Source organism: Lagenorhynchus albirostris, chromosome 8, assembly GCF_949774975.1.
Source record: "Lagenorhynchus albirostris chromosome 8, mLagAlb1.1, whole genome shotgun sequence".
In the NCBI taxonomy this organism is placed as follows: Eukaryota; Metazoa; Chordata; class Mammalia; order Artiodactyla; family Delphinidae; genus Lagenorhynchus; species Lagenorhynchus albirostris.
The window spans coordinates 74,117,281-74,138,053 of NC_083102.1; the positions used below are offsets into that span (position 1 = coordinate 74,117,281).

At 40.3% G+C, this 20,773-nt stretch overlaps 1 protein-coding gene across 3 annotated transcripts in view; it reads right to left on the bottom strand.

Moving 5' to 3' along the window:
- The window catches only part of RAPGEF5 (Rap guanine nucleotide exchange factor 5), a 216,591-nt gene that overhangs the window by 96,137 nt on the left and 99,681 nt on the right, over nt 1-20,773 (bottom strand). For all 3 annotated transcript variants that reach the window (XM_060157140.1, XM_060157138.1, XM_060157139.1), the window contains exons 8-9: nt 13,547-13,620; nt 3,440-3,565 (exon numbers count right to left, since the gene is read on the bottom strand). In XM_060157140.1, coding sequence (XP_060013123.1) covers nt 3,440-3,565; nt 13,547-13,620 — 200 coding nt within the window. The remainder of the gene's footprint in view (nt 1-3,439; nt 3,566-13,546; nt 13,621-20,773) is intronic.

The window sequence follows — 20,773 nt, forward strand, 5'->3', positions numbered from 1 at the left end:
AGAGAGATCTTAAAAAGACCACATCTGATTATGCCACTTCCCTTCTTTGATGGTTTTCCTTTACCAGAAAGGCAAGTCTAAACTCCTTAGAGTGGACTGCCAGGTCTTTCACAACTTACAGCCCACCTCACCCCACCTCATTTCCTAAGAATTGCCCAGGGCTCAACTCATGTGCCTTCCTGCTGGTCCCTCTGCCTTAACTGCTCTCCCTTGTCCTGTCCTTCTATGACCATTAGTCATTCTTCAAGCTCAAGCTCAAAAGTCCCCATTTGGTAACACGTGCCCCTTCCTCTATGGATATAATCATAGAATTAAGCCTAGAATATATGATGCCCACATAAGAGGCAATTTCTTTAGAGAATTAATGGCCAAATGTTAATCTCACTCTCATAATGTTTATAAGAAACAGCCATTTCTGTCCCCTTCTTAAAGTTCTCACATAATTTTCAACACTTAGGACTGAGTGCTGGCTAATTCTGCCTACAGCTTGTTAATATAAAATAGGAAAACTAAGTGCTTGCTGAGAAACTCGTGATAATTATACATTTAACTTTTTTTAAGTTTCAGAAGCCCCTTGGCAAAAGCACAGAGTCAAGTGTTTCTCTAATTGCATCCATTTATAACCTAATCATGGCGTTTACCAGTTGAAAAAGATATTAGCTATGCCCAGTCAGAAATCTCGAAGCCCCTTCAATTTGTAACAAGATGTACCAGCAACAAAAGCTTTATTCCATCAAATTCATGTCTATCTCTATGCAGTAGTACCACAAAGTAGTTGCCTCATTTTGGCATACATGTACAAAAGGGGATGTGACATTCTAGGACTGGAGAAACAAAGTCATTTAGTGAAAAGAATGGCTCAAGAGGCAACTGGGATTCTAACTCAAATTTTACCACTGTGCACTTAAATAATTTTGGCCCAGGAATGGTAGATGAGGTAGTTGACGCATTTGAGAATCACAAAAGAAAGGAAATCTGTATGTAACTCTAGGGTTTGGTCGTTATTGTTATAAGAATAGGAAACTGCAGACCGGGTTTACATTAAGTAAACTGCAATTTCCTCTGTATATTCTGTGTGTTATAACTGAGTTTTCATGAACAAGAACAGATGACTGCTATCAAAGAGAAAATGAGGGCAGGAAAAATGAAAATGCTGCAATCATCTCATGGACACTGTGAATTCAGTGGGCAAGCAAAGGTATCTTTATAACAAGTGCTTAAGACATAAAAGAGTGAAAAAAGCTACCAGATGATTTTTATTCCTTATAAATTATTGTAAAAAGTAGAAGCACCTAGTATCAAATATCCTGTTTGGTAGAGTACTATGGAAGTCTCAGCCTTGAGGGTTGATCAGTTCAGACGGTGTCACCCTGCAGGAGGGAGACCACAAAATGGCTAAGTTTGTATTTATCACTACGGAAGAGAGGTCCTTCATAGTCACCTTTCCTGACTTTCAGCTTCAGTAGGAAAAGTCTACACAGAAAAGGCCATCATTCCAATATTTATTGATACATCATCTTTCCTCTCAGAAATGTACACACTTCAGAGCTGTTATTGCATCAATATTATGACATTGATGCAAGAAGTAAAAAACCTTAGTGTTCTCTTTTACAATCTTAAAATGAAGGTGTAAAGAGACTAGTGAGTACACAACCGCCAGCAGAGTTACGTAAGCAAACCGTAAGCAAACCTTCCACCACTAAATTTCCGTCTCATGGTAAAAGTCCTTATAATAAAGAGCAGCGAGTTCAGATTTCTGTTACTATACATTTGGAGTGTATTATACGCTCATTAGCTGTAACTGTAATATTCTGGATTCAACTAATAAGGCAAAGGCAACACAGGTACCTTTTTAATAACCATAATGCTGTCTGTGGCCTAAGGCTGATGATTTCTCATCTTGGTGAAGTGGTACTCTATCTCCTATTGGTTCGATTTTAAAAGATCTCGCCCTCCCCTCAGGTTGTCACTGATCCACTGAATTGAGTATGCAATCCATTGTAAACTATGTCATCCATTTTAAGGACCACTAAGAAAGAAAAATGTTCCCAGTTAAACTAGGACGTTTTCCTATCATCAACTTTAAGACTCATCCTGATCTCAGAAATGCTAAGATGTGTGAGGAAAGTGCACCTTGAAATCAATAAAATGTAGCATATGAAAACTACTGCTCTTCTAATTAAAATGAATCGAAAGGAATATTGTTTTGAGAAATTCAGGACATGAACCAGGATAGTCAACTATTCTAAGGACGCAGAAGAAGTTAGGGGTCAGTCTTAGATATACATGCAGTCAACCTTCAGGGTGCTTTTTAACAATTCCAACAAGTCCCTTAACTTTTCAGTAGTACCTACCGAGGTGAAGGCTCCTGAGACCTCCACTCGCACTTAAAGCCAATGGTCACCTCTAAGATCATTGCAATCACAAGGCTTTGAAACTGCTAATTATTCTCCCCCTTGAGACACCGATGCTAACGACTTGCCGAATGGTTAGAGACGCGTTACCGTCATCAAACTAAACAGCGTGCCATCCTTGGACTTCTCACCTCCTCTCCAGCTCAGTAAATCCCTGGCCTTTCTACTGATGGCCTTGGAGCAGAAAAAGCACGAAACAATATTTTTCCCCCTTGGAAAGGGTTGAAAATAAAACTCCAAGAAAAAATTAAAGTCAGAGAAAAAAGATGTTCATAAACACTGAGGAATTTTTCCCCTTCATGAGCAATCCTGGAGAGCTTAGCACGGAGAGTGAAGCCTTACAAACAACAACAAGAAGTCAACAGACCACAATGTAAAGCAGAAGAAAGTGGTCCCATTGTCTCCCTAGCATGACGGCAGCGTTCTCAGTTCTAAGGCTCAATCTGAATAACTGCTTTCAGGAGAACTGAGCAGAGCGTCCCTTTCCTCCAGTTGAACTACATCCAAACAATATAACTCTTGTTGGAACACGAACGCTCACAAGATACTGGGAAAACCCCCTTCTGACTCTCTCACTTAGTGTGAGCATCTAGAAACTGTTCGTCCATTCTTATCTGTCTCTTGTGACTTAGGATGCATTTGTTTGATAACTAGATTCACCCCCTGTGCTAAATATAAAAGTACATCGTAATGTTCTCTCAAAACTCATATTCCACACACTATCTGATGGGGTGAAACTCCCCAAGTCAAACCTGAAAGCCATCAAATAGACATGCATTCATATTTGCTCCCATGCATTCTTATATTTCTACATGATTTACTTCTGTGAAGAGATCTCTTACAAAACCACTGGCTTAGAAAATTATAGTAGTTGTCATTTTTTACTAAGAAGCATGCTTTGGCGGGGGGAAAAACCCCCAAACCTAAAGAACTTAAAATAAAATATTCTTTCCTTCAAACATACAAGCAGGTAGAAACATTTTCCACCCCTTCAAACCCGCATCCCCAAGAGGAAAAGGGCTTACATGTTCAGACTTCTCCTGTTCTTTTTTGTCCGTCTGCAAAAATTGACAGTTTTCTCTTGCCAGCTTCTGGACCAGTTCAATTCGCCCGATATCATCTCTCTCCTGAAGTTTGCATATCACCCCAGCCTTAAGAGTTGGAGAAAAAGCAAAGATATACTTAAATCCACAGTCCCAGGACATGACACCACTGCAAAGTTCACCTTATAACAGACTCATCTTCTCTGTCGTCTGGATTAAATCATGGTCTTGGTAAAATATTTTGCCTTTCCAAAATTGAGATTGTAGTATCTTAACCTAATGCCTCACCAAAAGACTTAAAGTGAGATCATTTATCAGTCTACTTTAAGAGAGTGAAAGGCAGAGCAAACTAAATCATTTGCTACTAAAGGGCGCTCCTGATATGCCACTATTTGTTCCTGACAGCCTGTTTCCTGTTACATAAGCCCAGCAAGAGGTTAAAAACTCATGGGAAAGTTAGCCAGGAATTACTCTGGCAATAAGGGTGAAGTGATAGAGTACTAAAAATAACAGTACATAACCTCCTAATTCCTCAGCTCCACCAGCTCATTCCATGTACAAATTCACAGTTCACAAGAAGATCACAAGATAATTCTTCTGTTTTCGTAACTGGAAAGTTACTATGGGGCATTATTAGTAAAATACCTCCAATGTTGCATAAAATCTGGTGGAAAAGTTTATTAAAAATAAACTGCAAAAAGAAAGCTTCAAATTTCATCAGGGTTTAGAAATGGTCCACAAAGCATCATACTTTTTATTACACCCACGTTACCAAATAATAATAATATGAAGAAGGAGAATCTAGGACTTTGATCAGAAACAAAAAATGGTTATATCACACACATTACGAACTGTTTCTGCTCAAATTCTTTCAAAAATGGTTCACACTGACATATCAGGACACGATCTAAAAGGAAATCAGAAGTTACTCTTGGCAGGAACAGCTGAAACTATCAAGTCTTTGTTTTACGCTATACAATCTATAGGATTCGAATGGGCCCAGCAACATGACCAAATATGGAGAAGGGGGCAGCAAGTGATCACAGCTTCAGGGTCTTAACAGTTTGTACTAAAGACACACATTTTGTTGAGTGGGCATCAGAAAAACGGAATTTTCCATTCAAAGCAATGACTAAGTATTTATTCCTAAGGGCAAGGACATCATCTTAACTAGCAGTTTCTCCAACAAACAGGAAGGAAACAAACAAAATCACTGACGTGGCCCAAATCAGATTCCCATGGAACAGCAAGTGGAATTCCTCCACCAAAGTCAGACATTTATGTTTACAGCATCCTTCACAAGTGGTCTTCCAGTTTGTCTCCAAGGTTTCCAAGGACAAGGATCTCAGTTTATCTTAAGACAGCCTGTGCAGTGCTGGAGAGCCAGAATTATTGGAAAGTCCCTTATCATGCTAGACAAAACGCTGAAACCACTGAACTTCAAACAATGAGTACTAGTATTGCCTTTAAAGCAACTGAAAGTATGTCTATTTTTTATCCAATATGACAAACTTCCAAATATTTAAATACCACTATTTATGATATCCTCCTTTCATTCACTCACTCACTCAACTGATTTTATTTGAACCACCACCATGTGCCAAGATCTATTATAGGTTCTAGGGATACAGTGGTCAATAATAACAATAAAAACAAAGTCCCACATGTCATGGAGCTTATATTCACCAGGGGATGTGGATTATATAACATCCAGATATGAAACGGCAGATGGTAATATATGATATGAAGGAAAACAAAGCAGGGTAAGGGACAGAGAAATGTTATTAAGAGAGAAATGTCAGGGAAGGATTCTTTGGTTGACATTTGAGTGGAGATATAAAGGAAGTGAAGAATGTTACAGGCAGAGGAACAGAAGTGCAAGGGCCCTGAGGCTGGGGTGTGTTTGGCACGTTCAATGGAGAGCAAAGGGCACAGCAGGGCTGGAGCAGAGCCGGTAAGGGAGAGCCCGGTGGGACTGTTCAGAGAGGTGAAGCCGACCAGAACACGCAGCTTCTTTACAGGATGTGTAAGAAGTTTACATTCTTTTTCTGAACAAGATGGAAATACTTAGGAATGTTTTGAACATGGGATTGGAATAATCTGACATTTTAACAGGATCGTTCTGTCTTCTGGGTTGAGAAAACACTGTTAAGGTGGGGGGAAGCAGTTAAAGCTAGAAGACCAGTTAGGAGATCGGTCTTCAGACAAGAAATGGCTTGGAACTTGTGGTAGTGGTGGAGATGGGGAGAAGTGATTAAAATCTGGATCTGTTTCAAAGGAAGGGCTAGCAGAATTGGTCTCTAAGATATTTGGCCCGAGTCACTGGAAGGGTAGGGTTGTCATTTCCTGAGATTGGGAGACTTGGGGAGATCTAGTAAGGGATATGCTTATTAGACATCCAAGTGGAGCTGCCGGGTTGGCCGTCTGGAGGTCCAGAGAAGTCTAAGCTGGAGATAGGACTTTGGGAGTCATCATAATGTACATGGTATTTAAACCAGAGGAAGGACTGAAGTTACCAGTGGAGTGACGTAAACAGAGAAGAAATCCATGAGCTGAGTCTAATAGTTAGATATTGGAAAGATGAGAATAAGGAGGAGGGGCTCTAGGAGGAGAACCCAGTGAGTAGTGAGGGCGGTGTTTCAAAGAGGAGGGAGTGAAAAACTGTTTCCAGTGCAGCTGAAACATCAAATAAGGAGTTCAAAACAACTGACACTGCATTTAACAAAAGTAACTGGTGACTTTGAAAGTAACTTTTTTTTTTTTTTGCGGTACGCGGGCCTCTGACTGCTGTGGCCTCTCCCGTTGCGGAGCACAGGCTCCGGACGCGCAGGCTCAGCGGCCATGGCTCACGGGCCCAGCTGCTCCGCGGCATGTGGGATCTTCCCAGACCGGGGCACGAACCCATGCCCCCTGCATCGGCAGGCGGACTCTCAACCACTGTGCCACCAGGGAAGCCCTGAAAGTAACTTCTTTTTTTTTTGGAGAAAAAAAGTGGTAGGGGGGAAGAAAGCCTTATTCACATGGTTTTAACAGAGAATGAAAGACAACTCTTTTGAGGAGTTTTACTTCAAGAAACGGGGCACTAGGACTTCCCTGGTGGTCCAGCGGGTAAGACTCCTCGCTCTCAATGCAGGGGCCCCGGGTTCCATCCCTAGTCTGGGAACTCCCACATGTATGCCGCAACTAAGAGTTCGCATGCTGCAACTAAGAAGACCACCTGCCACAACTAAAACAAAAAAAGATCTCACGTGCCGCAACTAAGACCCAGCAGAGCCTAAATAAATAAATAATTTTTTTTAAAAGAAATGGGGCACTAGTTAGAGAGTGATGTTGCTTGCTTGTTTAGGGTGAGGGATATTCCAGCACATTTATCTTTATTAGAAATCATACAGTGTAGAGGGAAATTTGATGATGTGGGCAAGACACAGGGCATTTTTAGGAGAAATGTCCTTGAGAAGGAAAGAGCATAGAGACCTACTCTCAGAAACATGAATATGAGTATTTCACTCACTGTAATAGGAGGGGAGGTGGAGTACGGGGGGAACATGCCAGTAGGTTAGCATATCTGGTGGTGGGAACGAGGAAATTCTTTTCTGAAGGCCTCTATTTCAGAAATAAGTCAGGTGATTAGCTGAGAGTAAGGACTGTGAGAAGATCCTGGAAGTATAAGAAAAGAAGGCATGTAATGGTCATTTCAGTTCCAAGGGTTGGCAAACTTTTTTTTGTAAAGGGCCAGAGTGTAAATATTCTAGGCTCAGTGGGGCGTGTGGTCTTTGGTGCAACTACCCAAGTGTCCCGTTTTAGCATAAAAGCAGCAAGAGACGGTATGTAAATGAATGAGCATGGCTGTGTTCCAATAACACTTTATTTACAAAAACAGGCAGTAGGCTGTGGTTTCTCAACTCCTGACCTGAAAGAAGAGGCAACTGGACAAGGAAAGTAGGATCAGATTGCCAAGCATTAATAAGGGCCCACTTGACTTTGGTTTTAGATCCTTTTACCATCCTAGCCGTCCTCCTTAGCGTGTATTGGTTTGTCAGGATTTTAATGGAGCCCATAACCTGAGATAATGCTGAATACATGGGCCAACCTTGAAGATGTTCTTTTAATCAATACTAGATCAGCAGTGTTAAGGACGCTCCTTTAAACTATGAAGGCAAGGAAATTATTCAGGGAAATTTCTACACAAAAATTATTAACATTCTTTAAATGTTGTGACACTTAAAGGAATATGTTTCTGTTATCTAGAAAATTCATTTATGTTGACCAACTAGGATTTCTTCTCTCTCCATCCCTGTCATCCTCACGGTGTTTAATATATTGTCCTGCTAGAGGAGAGAGGGTGTTAATGACACTGCAAGCTCTGGACCTGCTCCGGGGCTGCTTATTCAGTAGTGTGATGGATTGGTCCCCATCTCTCTCTGCTCCCCAGTGTGGCAGCCCTGTGTAATAGAGGGCACTTGTGGGATGGGGCCAGGCAGGGGTGGCACACAGGAGGAAAGCACCGTGAGCTAACTAATTTGGTGAGTGAGAATGAGCCTGTTACCTTTCCTCACCAGCACAGGCTCCAAAGAAACCGGGCTAAGCTTCCATAGACTCCAACTTGGAGAGAGAGTCTTTCCTTCTGTCTGTGGGTGCCATATGTATTTTTACAAAAACAACTGATAATAGCATCAGCAAAAAAAACGGTAGGACTGAGCACAGGAAATTTAAGAGACCTCGACTATTTTTTTGGTTTCTGTGTGAACATGTGTTTTTTGCTTAGGATCCTAAATAGAGACTTTTCTTTCTTGAGGAAATACATTTTCATTAGAACCAGATAACTTGGGTTTACAAATTATGTATTTTAAACACAAAATGCTATTACTTTTAAAAATGGGTTTCAGATTGACTCAATTATTTCTTATTTATAATTAAATCATCTTATAATTTAAAAAGGAATATTGCTATCTTGATTTTCTGGTTTCTGCATAATTTCTAGATGCATTTTCACAAGATAATCAATTCTACAGCAGTCCTTACATATAACTATCAAAAAAAGCTTTCAAGGAGGGTTATGAAAGCTTCTTCATTCCCTAGAGAACTTTAATCCCAGAGAGATGCCCGTACATCCTGGATAGTTTTATAAGACAGTCCTCTTTGGAAATACCGCACTAAACCAGATGTTCTCTGGGGGGTTCCTTTCACAGTTCTGTAATTTAGTGATTTAATTCAAAAAAGCCATGAATTTATTAATATATTTTGAGAGCTTTGTTATGGTAGGAGAAGCAAGATAACAGCCCTTGATCTAGACTTTCACATTCCTGGACTACTTAATTTATCTATGTGAAAATAATTATAAACAGTTTACCTAACACTGTTAGGCCAGCAAAAAATAAAAGATTAATGTGTAACCATCAGAAGAGTTATTTAAGAGCCTTATTTCAAGGTCTGCTTTGAAAAAAAAAATCTCTGTAATGCATAATTAAAGCTATTTATATCATTTTCAGTATTTGAGAAGAGAAATGTTATCAATGTAAATGAAAAGTCTGTTTCCTTTATAAATGGAGTCATAGAAATGTTTGGTCCATTCTTTCAGTGGTGAAATGAAACTTGGACAGAATTCCCTTAGGAAAAACTGCAAAACTAAATGAACAGCCTTTATGACATAAGGTGAAAGAGCACAAGTTCTATGTATGGAAGCATTTTCTGCATTATCATAACCTTAAAAATCACCTTTTCTAAAACACCATGCAAAAATTGCTATCAAGGGAAGGAAAACCAGGATGAAAGAATCCACCTTTCATGAAAGCACTTTTGTAATAACAGAATGCTTCTCAATACAAATTCAGGGTATTCGGGTAAACTCATATTGATTATTACATAATAGATTCATTTCTGCAAACTTAAATCTTGAATAGAAATTCATAAATTTTTTTTTTGTTACTTTGAACACAAAGTCCAAATGACAGAATAAAACACTGATGGGCTGGGATGGTGTAATACGTTACCTATTTCCAACACAGAAAGTAGAATTCTTTCCAGGAAAATTCAGAAGACAATTCATAATAAATAAATAATTTAAAAAATTTCATTTTCTTATCCATTTTCTCAAATTTCTCCAGAGAAAGAAAACTATGACAAATTTCCTACTGGTTGGAATGGAAAAATACACCCTTTGATAACTGTGGAAAGGATCAAGAAAAGAACATACAGTGAAAAGTGCAGGCGATAGAAAGTGTGATGGTAAAGGCAGGTTTACTAATGTCCAGGGCACCACTAGGACGGGCCTCAGACACCATGCTGGGGCATCATAGCGCCTTAGGAAGCTTTCAGTGATTCCCAGTCCCTCACTGTACAGATGAGGCAGTGCAAGTTCAGGGGGGGTTCACTGCTCTGGTCCCCCTCCCTTGTGGAATTACCTGTGTTGATACACCACACTGGTCACACAGACCCATCCTCTACAAACACCGCGTGATACTGTGTCCTGCCAAAGTGGGCCGGGGGCAGGGAAGGAGGCAGAAACCTAGCTGCGTGGAATTTATTACTGTTATTTCCCTTAAATATGTTCTTAATCTATTACACTTATATAATTATCTCTTCTGATGAGACTAAATACATTACATATTTACATAATCGATGAAGTAAGGGGTTCATTCATTACATGTATTTAATTCCTTGAATTTTCCGACTAGAATAGGGAGGTCACCAATATTTTATCTTGTTTTGACCTGAGAGAAATTACAGCTCAGATCTGTATACATTACTGATCATTTTGCTAAGCAGAGCAGCAAAGTTGGCAAATAATAAAGTAGTTTAAAAAAAGAGAGAATAAGTAAATTTAATAAATTCTAACACAAAGGATTGAAAAGGGTCATCTGTTTTCTATGATAGCTATCACAATCTTAAATAAGAGCTTTCTTCAGTCTATGTTTTTTTAAATCACACTTTGCTGATAAAACAATCATGAACTATGTGGCAATCGATTTGTATAATTGACAGTTATTATCACTTAATATTAAAATGATTGATTCCAATGGAGGAATAGGAGACAACATAATTACTGAATCCAGTGGTCTATGGCCACCCGAATAAAAGCAAGAATTTCCCAAGTTCAGCATGTTATAAATTACTCATTGAATATCTCACTAGAACCTGCAAAAATTCTATACATTTGATAAAGATTCTTTAATCCTTTAGTCCTAAATAAAGGGTTACAATGAGTGAAGGGTCTAGAATGTTTTCTGTAAGTGCAGATACCATAATGGCAGACAGAGCAACACTGCAGCCCAGTCCTGTCAGATACCTTAAATATTCAGACCAGAAAGCAATGTGATACTGATCATGACAATAATAACTCCAGGAGGCTATACTTACTGTGAGCCAGGCAGTGTTCTAACTGCATCACATATATTCATTTGATCTTCAAAACAATTGTCTCCATTTTACAGATGCTAGAAAGGCAGCTTAGCATAGGGGTTAAAAGCAAGGATGTAGGAGCCAGACTACCTTGGCTGGATTCCCATCCCCACCACTTAGCAGCTCATCTGTGAAGTGGTGGTAAGTATATTATCTGCCTCACAGGGTTTGTTGTGAGGTTTAAGTATGTTAATAAAAACAAAGAGCTTAGAAGAGTGCGTTTGAAGTACTGTCTAAGTGTTAACTCTCAATATTCTTACAGAAAAGGAACATGGGGCACCAGGGAGTAGTGTAACTTGCCCAGGGTTGCTGTGACAGTGCAGTCTGGCCCAGGAGACAACACTCTTAACCTCGTGGACGCTGCCTGACATTCACGGCAACTCTTTTATGTGCCGGGGTGGCACGCATTTTTATGTTGCTTCATTTCAACCTCATGACAACTTTATAACATCTCTACTTTACAAAGATGAAAACCAAGCATGCTAGTCACTGCCTAGCATGGTGGGGACACTTTGGTGACAAAGACACGGATGCCACCCTACAGGAACGAACTGGTTTAGAGACAATAAAGAACTTGCCTCCAGGCACCAGCTATGAGGAAGAAGGGCTGGGATGTAAACCCCAGGCTACATGCTCCCTTCACTCTTCCTACACATCACTGCATGGAAATAGGGAGTTTCCTAGGCAGAAAAGATATTTTTAGAGAGAAAGGAAAGAAAGGAATCAACATATGAGGAGAGAACTAGAGTTTTCCGGTAGGTGGTAAACGTGGGTACAGCAAGGCCCAGTCTCTCTGGAGTTAGTGACTGCCTTAACCCTTTATACACCCAAAGTTTTCAACAGCCAGGGGACATTTTCCCCATAGTGACATAATTCATCACGTACGGGGAAGGAATGAGAAACCAGTGAGCACTTCACTTGTTTAAAATATACTCTGAAGACTACATAATTATGCATCCCAGTGAATTAACTCATAACTCTCCAAACCTAAAGAGAATCTGTTCCTGATCTAATGATCGATTCACTGGTTTCAATTGGTTTCATGATTCCTTTCCTCTGTACATTCTGGAGATGCGCAGAGATGTCACCGTTGCTGAAGAAAAACCACAAAACCTCGTAGAACAAGGTCTATGCATCCATTTGAGATACACAGAGGAATAAAATTGCGTTAAAACAGACTTTTGTCCACAGAATAAGTCCAAAATAAATTAAAAATAGCAGTTTAAATTTAGACACTAAATAATAAACTGTCCTACTAATAACTTAATGCCTTAAGAAACCTTTGAGAAAGCTATCCTTGCCCAGGTTTGCTTGGAAGCCTGAAGTATAATTTCAGTATGAGCCTGTGAATGGCAGCATTCTGAATATCACCACGGCAAAACAATCCCAGACAAGTCCTTATATGAACTTACTAGAACATGACCACCTCTGCAGCCCTGGCTGAGAAAGCTAATGTGATTATTCTGACCAGACTCCACAGACTTACAACTTTAAAGGTGAAGTGTGCGGGGTCACCCAAACTAAGAATCTTTTTTCCTCCAGGCCTACTGAGGTATACTTAATATACAAAAAGTCACACACATTTAATGTATCCATTTTGATGAGTCTGGACCCGCGTGATACCAGCATACCATCACGGCAATCCTGAGAGGCCATTTCCTCTGGAGGTCTAGCTAGTAGAACCGAGCAACGCCCTGCATGGAGTAAGGGCTCACACGGGCTTGTCTGTTTCCAGAGTTTTTCCACTCCTTTCCCCCTGAGGATAGAGCAGCTCCGATTCTTCTACCTGGGTAGATCAATCAACCCATGGCTCTCTACACACCATGATCGATTTCTTAGTAGTACACTCCCCTGGACCCACTCCTTTCTCGTTCTTATGTATAATAAAATGCAATGGCTTATTTATTCAACATATTTCTCTTTTTAATCCTCACAACGCCCCTATCAGGTAGGTTCAGAGATGAGTCACCTAAAACTCAAAAGGGTTAACAAACTGGCTTACGGTAGCTAGGTACTTAGCCATATCAAACAAGGCTATAGCTGGGTGTCAAGGGGGTGGAACTCTGAGGAGTGGAGTTGAATTGTTGAGGGCTTGCAAAAGAATGTCCTTATGCCATCTGTTCTGCTTCTCGCCCTGCTGTCCCCACAAAGAATCTCTAAATGCTCTGCCCTTACATAAAGTTAACAGTTGATAGCAGTAGGGTACCCAAAGTTTTTATGCTGCCATAGTATTTGGAGGTCAGCTGCTACTAAAAGCGTGTCCATACCACGAGGTAAATGCTGGGGGTGGGCACAGAAACTTCGCCAGGTGAGGCATCGCACTCATCTGTCTGGCCCTGCCCCGGCTGTCATGCTGTCAGCCGGCTGATTCTCCTCTGCCATCTCCAGGGGACAGTCTACCCTACAGCGGTCTCCCCTGGTTCTTCACTTACTTTGCTTGCTGTCTCTGGGAAGTGAAGGATGTCTCCGGAACTGTCCCTCCCCCATGAACCAAACTATAAACATGAAGAGCAATTTAGGTTTTTCTTGTGAAATATCTCTTATCAAAAATAAGTGCTTCATTCCCATAATATGACTATTGTACAGAACACAAGAGGTGAGACCTGTATCATCTGCAAACACCTGTGCTATCTCACCACTCTCACCACAGAAGAAGGGTGTAAGGAGGGGCTGTCACAGAACTTGTCACACCTGAGGATCTGCAACACCTTCAGCCTCTGTCACAGTTACGTGTTTGTCACTGTTTTCTTCATCTTGTTCAATTGCTTAAATAAAAAAAAAGAAAAAGAATATTAAACAAATGTAGCATCATAAGAAAATTGTTTCAGGTCATTTTCTTTTCAGATGGCAATCTGGCAGGAAAAAATAATGTTAGGTAGAGTCCCAAAATGTAAATATCAGTACTGCTTTTTAAATTATTTGGATGAAAAGTTTAACGAATAGCACTAGGCACTTTTCATGTACATTATCTCATTTGTTAAATCAGTGGCATTGGAGCAATCCGATCTCAATTTTCCTCGTCACCTAAACCCATCAAGACATCACCATGTCAGTTTCGTATTTCACCCAAGGGGGAGCTGGGGTAGAGGTGAAGGCTTCTATCCAGTTCATGTGAGAACATCATATTTTTTTTTATGTGATTTTTTTGGCTAATAGTTTACTGTTATACAACGAAGCATGATTTTTTCAAACTGAAGTATAGTTGATTTGCAATGTTGTGTTAGTTTCAAGTGTACAGCAAAGTGATTCAGTTATACATACATATATTCTTTTTCAGATTATTTTCCATTATAGGTTATTACAAGACACTGAATATAGGTCCCTGTACTATACAGTAGGGCCTTGTTATTTATCTGGTTTATATATAGTAGTGTCTATCAGCTAATCCCAAACTCCTAATTTATCCACCACCCCCCGTTTTCCCTTTGATAACCATAAATTTGTTTTCTATGTCTGAGTCTCTTTCTGTTTTGTAAATAAGTTCATTTGTATCATTTTTTTAGACTCCACATATAAGTGATATCATATGATATTTGTCTTTCTCTATCTGACTTACTTCACTTAGTGTGATAATCTCTAGGTCCACCCATGTTGCTGTAAATGACATTATTTCATTCTTCTTTATTACTGAGTAGTATTCCATTGTATATATGTGCCACATCTTCTTTATCCATTCACCTGTGGATGGACACTTAGGTTGCTTCCATGTCCTGGCTATTGTAAACAGTGCTGCTATGAACATTGGGGTGCATGTACCTTCTCGAGTTAGAGTTTTCTCGGGGTATATACCCAGGAGTGGGATTGCTAGAGGAGCAAATATTTTATATTTGGATTGTACAGAGCATTGTTACCACAAAATTCCAAACTATGGAGTCTTGAATCCACCTCCTCTCCCATACTTCCCCAGCATCTCCCTATCCAAGTCCTTGTCACCCTTTCTGCACCGGTGCAATAACCCCCTACCACAAAGCCCCTGATTCCAACCTCTCCCTAATAAAATCGGGCTTGAGCACAACTGCTAAATAATCAGTCTCAAAAAATATAACAGTAAGTGCCCTGCTTTGGCCTCTGTATCACTTATCTCATCAAGTCTGAACACTGCTCATCACAGAAGGTCTTCCTTGAATTCTCCAGCTTCTTCCTCATCTCCAACTTCACCCTGACATTTAACATCAGAACGTATTGTACCAGCTCTGATCCAAACTCTAGGATTTCATTATTTTTCTCCTTGTATAGCCTGCTCTTCCATTTTAACAAATATGTACTTAGTACCTACTAGGTGCCTGGCACTGGGGTCATTCCTGTGAACAAGACAGGTAAGCTCCTGACCTCATGAAGTACACATGCTAGCTGGGGGGATAGCTAACAACTACTGTTCCAACGAGTAACAATCATAATTATTACAATAATAATCTTTAAAAATAAGATGAGATTAAAGATCATGATAAATGGTGAAATGACAGAAAACCAACTGGGGGAGGTCACTGCGGAGAGCAGACCATGCACGGTGCTTCTCTGAGGAAGTGATATGTGGGCTGAGACCCGAGGTTGAGACGGAGCTGCCCGAGACAGGTAAGAGTGATGCAAGACAAGCCTGGAGAGACCATGGGCCACGGTCAATTCAGATGTTAGTCTAAGAACATGAGGAGGCACACCAAGGAATTTTAAAATAGGGAACTGTATGATGCGTCTATTTTCAAAGGTACTTTTTGCCTGCTTTGTGGAGACCAGACTTATGAGGAGCAAGAAGGAAGCAAGGAGTCCAGTTAGGTGACCGTGGCTTAACATCTGGCCTAGAGATAACCAGGGCATGGACTAGGGAAGCGGCAATGAGCTGAAGAAACATGGAGGACTTGAACTGTGTTTTTGAGTTCATTTGGCAATGAACTGAATATGAGAGGCAGGGGACTGTGCAGGTGGGGGAGGGAGATGAGTAAGAAAAAGTAATCCAGGGTGATTTGTAAGTAGAATAAGGCACTGCTCATACACACTGTACCACTTATTCTTCTTGCCGTCTCCATCAAAAGCAGGCCCCAGACACAGCAACCTCACCGACAGTGAGGTCACCCACTGTACTTTTGGATCCAGTTTGCACTGTTTTGTGTACTCTTAAGTACTATGCTCTTTGCTCTGTACTTTTAAAAATATTATTTCACACACCTTTTGCTTTTATATGCCTTTTACGCCCACTGCGTGGTGCTTATGATGACACCCACCTAAAATGCTGTGCACGCAGCATGAGCTCTGTAAAAATTAACTGAGATGAACAATGTCTCCCCAAGTGACCAAAACGGCACAACTTGACTACACCTACATATATGAGCTACGTCTTTCATAACCATTTATTAAAAAAGAGGGGAGGGAAAGTCTTCTGTTAAACTCCACGGATAACTAGGATAACTCCTACCAGCTGAGCATTTAAGGGCAAGGCTGGAAGAGTGGAATCGGAGAGAAGCTTTTCTTCTATTTTCAACAAAACGTTCCATTGACGCTACTGTTGCCCAGTTAGGAGGAACTTTAAGAATAAAGAAAAACACTCCTGTTTTCTTTGAAAAACTAGAGGCACAAATGAAAAGGGGAAAATAAAATACAAAATAACATCTGAAACTCCACTTAAAAATGCAATGGGCTGTAGAAATAAGCAAACTAACAACTAATATAAGAAGCCTTTCCTCATCCTGTAATGGGGAATTACGTTTTTGGAGGGCAATTCAGTAATATACCTACAGGGGACAACTTGGCCCACATGAAGTATCCACCGTACCTTGGCACTTAATTTATGCTTTATTTGAATTTTTGCCCTTTAAGGTTTCAGTTTTGATGAAAATAAAGAAAATTAAATTTTGAAGTATTTTTGCCTATTACATTCACGTTTTTGTTTCTAAAGCAACAATGTTCTGGTGTCTATGCACTTCTTTTTCTCACCTTATTATACTGCATCATACAATATGCAGGACAGTGAATAGCAATTTCATGATTGAGAGTTCACACTATTTAGGCATAATTCTTAGTACATATAAATAGAACCAAAGGAAGAAGAGATTAGCAGAAAAGCATACTTGGGATAAAATAAAAATTCAGTCCTGTATTTCTAGCTTATCCTCAACAACACTGCTCCATTTCTTATCACATGTCTGAAGACCTCAAAATGTGCTGCCCAGAGTTACATGTTGATTAACAGAGCAAGAATTAGAAACACAAGTTAAAGGCACGTGGCAAAGGTCACTCAGCAACTGATTGCAATGTGGGTAACGAAGAGACACTCAAAGTTCTAGTAGACTCTTAACCTCAGCACCTTGATAATGAAGCAAAGAGTGTGGTCTCTTATAACACGTAACATAATTTTATTGGAAATAATGAAAAAATATGATTCCAAGAATGCATTTTAGCCAGGGTTTCACATACACCACTTGGGGAAAACACCTTATTTATCGTGACCTTCAGAGGATTTTATAATCACCCCCATGAAGTCTCATGGACCACATAGTTAGCCACCTAAAAGGGAATGCCTTACTGACCGTTTAATGTGAGATTAATGTCTAGGAATATATAAGGGGCAGCTTCTCTTCCTGCCTTCTCATAGTGCGGCTCGTGTAGAACAAGGAGGAAGCAGTTACTTGGATTCATGAACTGAGTTCGTTTATCTGATTAGAATAAGAAAATGTTGGGGGAAACTTTCCTATGCAAATATTGATTCTGGGACAGTTCCCTCCAGTGGAACACAGATACAGGAATGACTGCTTCTGGGACCGAGGGAAGCTCGAAGCCGCACTCTGCCAACATAAACCATCCCCTTATCTCTCAACACACAGAGTCCAAAAGCCAGAAAAGACCTTTGAAAATAACTTACCACCACAAAAGTTATAGCACAAGCTCTGAAGCGTATGCTTTGAATGGTAAACATGAGAGCCCCCGAGAGAACTAAGAATATATGTGGATTAATTAGCACTAATTCACATAAAAGTACTTAGTTTAATTGTATCTATTTGTAAGTTAGCCAAGAGCAATTCAAGAGGAGTTACAGCCTCCGAGGATGCCAGGGCTCGCCTGAATGTCACTTTCTTGCTGCCTTGGGGACAATAGGTTCTCTCTCCCCACGACTTACTGGGATGGTTGCTAAGAAAACTCTCCTAATAACTCTGTCAAAACTATTATTTAAACACACAGGGGACTGATACTCTATCAGAATGATGCTTACTTAATTTCTGATCAATCGTGTAAAGGTCGAAGCCAAACCAGCAGGTCATTAAACACAATGACCGTAATGCACTATGTGACTAGAGTTGCGAGCGTTCTTTAGGAATCAACCAAACTTTTTCTTTTTTTTAAATTTACAAACCAACCAAACATCTTACTACAGACAGAAATTTAGCACTTCAAGTTCCAATGTGAGAAATCAGCAAATACAGTTGAGAAAAATAATTCATAGAGTAACTTGCCAAGAATTAAAGTTTTGGCAATAATGTCCTCTTTCACTATGTGGTATTTTTTACAGAGGCAAAGCTGTTTCAGGAAGGGTCTCATCTGATGTTCACACAACCTGAATAGTTGGGCAAGTAAAATCATCCTCATCTTACAGATGAGGTGAAGGAACCTGTCCTGGTCCTCCCACATACAACGTATGTATCTGTGGCAGTTCAAGTCGCCCTCGGTCAAGGATGGAGCAGAACAGGCTGGTCAAACTACACATCTGCGAATCCGTTCATGTGGACCCTGACCAGGATTCCTTTTCATTTCTTTTTTAATGAAATACAACAGAATACAGTAGAAAGAATAGGAAAAAAAATTAAAAGTCAAAGGCATTGCAACTAGTAAAGTATTTTTCACAAAAGTGAATTAGCAACATGCCAGGTCAAGCTCTTTTGTGTGTCCTGTGGGTTGTGAACGTAAAAATGTGAAGAAAACACAGAGGTATCTTCAGGCCACAAGAGGCAGAATCTAGTTCCTCACTATCCAAGTAACCAGCTATTTTCTGGTACCATTCCTGGAGAAACGTCATTTTGTTTATTTTAGGAGGTCTCTCAACAAGACTCCATCCACATTCAACAAGGAGTGTATTCCCCGTGAGAGGGCATGGAAATGAGCTGCCAGCAAGATACACTGACAGAGTACATTCATTTTTAGTTACCAACATACATTCACAAATGCTTCCAAACACTCAATCTTTTCTAATCTTTAAAAAGTAAGGGAAAAAGCAGTTGCAAGCCTCAACTCATCACTATATACGTTTTTGCAGGAAAATTTGAACAATAATGGTCGGTAGTCACCACTGAGTCATTCCATACAGTATTTTTATTATTATTTTTTTACTGTTTAAAGTTTTGTCTGTCTTTTTTCAGTTTTATTGAGAACTAATTGACATACATCACTGTATACGTTTAACGTGTACAGCATGAAGGTCTGATTTACATATGTTGTGAAGTGACTACTATAATCAGTTCAGCTAACATACATCTTCTCTTATAGATACAGTAAAAAGAAAAGAAACAAAAGAAAAAGGAAAAAAATTCTCCTTTTGATAAGAACTCTTAGGATTTTCTCTCTTAACAACTTTCCTATGTAACATACAGCAGTGTCAGTTACAGTCATCATGTTGTACATTACATCCCGAGTACTTAGTTACCTTCGAACTGGAACTTTGTGTCCTTTGACCACCTTCCTCCATTTCCCCCTCCGCCAACCTTCTGCCTCTGGTAACTATAAGTCTGATATCTTTTTCCGTGAGTTTGGTTTTTTCTATATCCATTCATCCACTGATGGACACTTAGGCTGTGTCCATGTCTTGGATATTGTAAATAATGCTGCTGTGAAATGGGGGTATAGATATCTTTTCAAGTTAGTGTTTTCATTTCCTCTGGATATATTCCCAGAAATGGAATTGCTCGATCACATGGTAGTTCTATTTTTAATTTTTTGAGGATCTTCCATACTGTTTTCCACAGTGGCTGCACCAATTTACAATCCCACCACACTTCACTATTATAATCTGGCCCAACCAGTGCCATTTGAACTTCACTTTGAAAGCTGACCAATAACCACTATATCTTTGTCCCAGTCTGTTCAGCCTGTCAGCTGAACTTGAGACTGTTGTTTTAAAATTCTTTTCTGGGTCCTTATCATGTTGAAACTCTAAAAATGCAAGTTTTCTCTCTTTGCCTCTTTCCTCAGTGATCGTATCTGTTCCTATGGTTTCAACTTTCCCTGTTATGCAGGTTATTCCCAAAGCTGTGTCTACATCTCTGCCCTCTCCTCTGAATTCCAGGCCTGCATCTCTGGTTACACACTGAGGATGTTCATTTCACAGACCGTCACGTGTCTGCTCCGTACAAGCTGCTATGATAGGTGTAGTGGTACCACCTCTGCCCTCAAGAAAGAGTCATCTATTTAGTAGGATGTGAGGACACAAAGGTCTGAGGTCACATGCATGACCCTCACTATATCCCACAAGCCTCTTCCTCCTCTGGGGGCCTGTTCTTTAGTTCAGATAGCCACCAGGCGTCTTCATATTCTTCCTTCCCCTCATCCCTCATCCATCTCTCACTAGATCCTGTCACTTGTACCTCCGAAACGTTTCTATCCCTCTCCCTCCCTGCCACTGTCACAGCTCATGACCCCGCCACCTCCCACGGGGGCCACCGCTACAGCTTATCAGCCAGCCTCTCCCTCAATACATTCTCCACCCAGATGGTCCACTTCCAAATCGACAGTCTGATCCTGCCACGCCCCCCCAATCCCTTTAGACTCCTGCCTCTCACCCCTTGGAGAACACGACAGTCACACAGGGAGCTCAATGCCAAATCAGACTCCACAGCCTGATCCCAGCGTCTCTGATGCAGTAGGGCTCCGCCCAAGTTTGTGCAGGTTTGAGAGCTTTGACACCTGGGCTCCCTACTCTACTAAACACTGGCCGTCATTGAA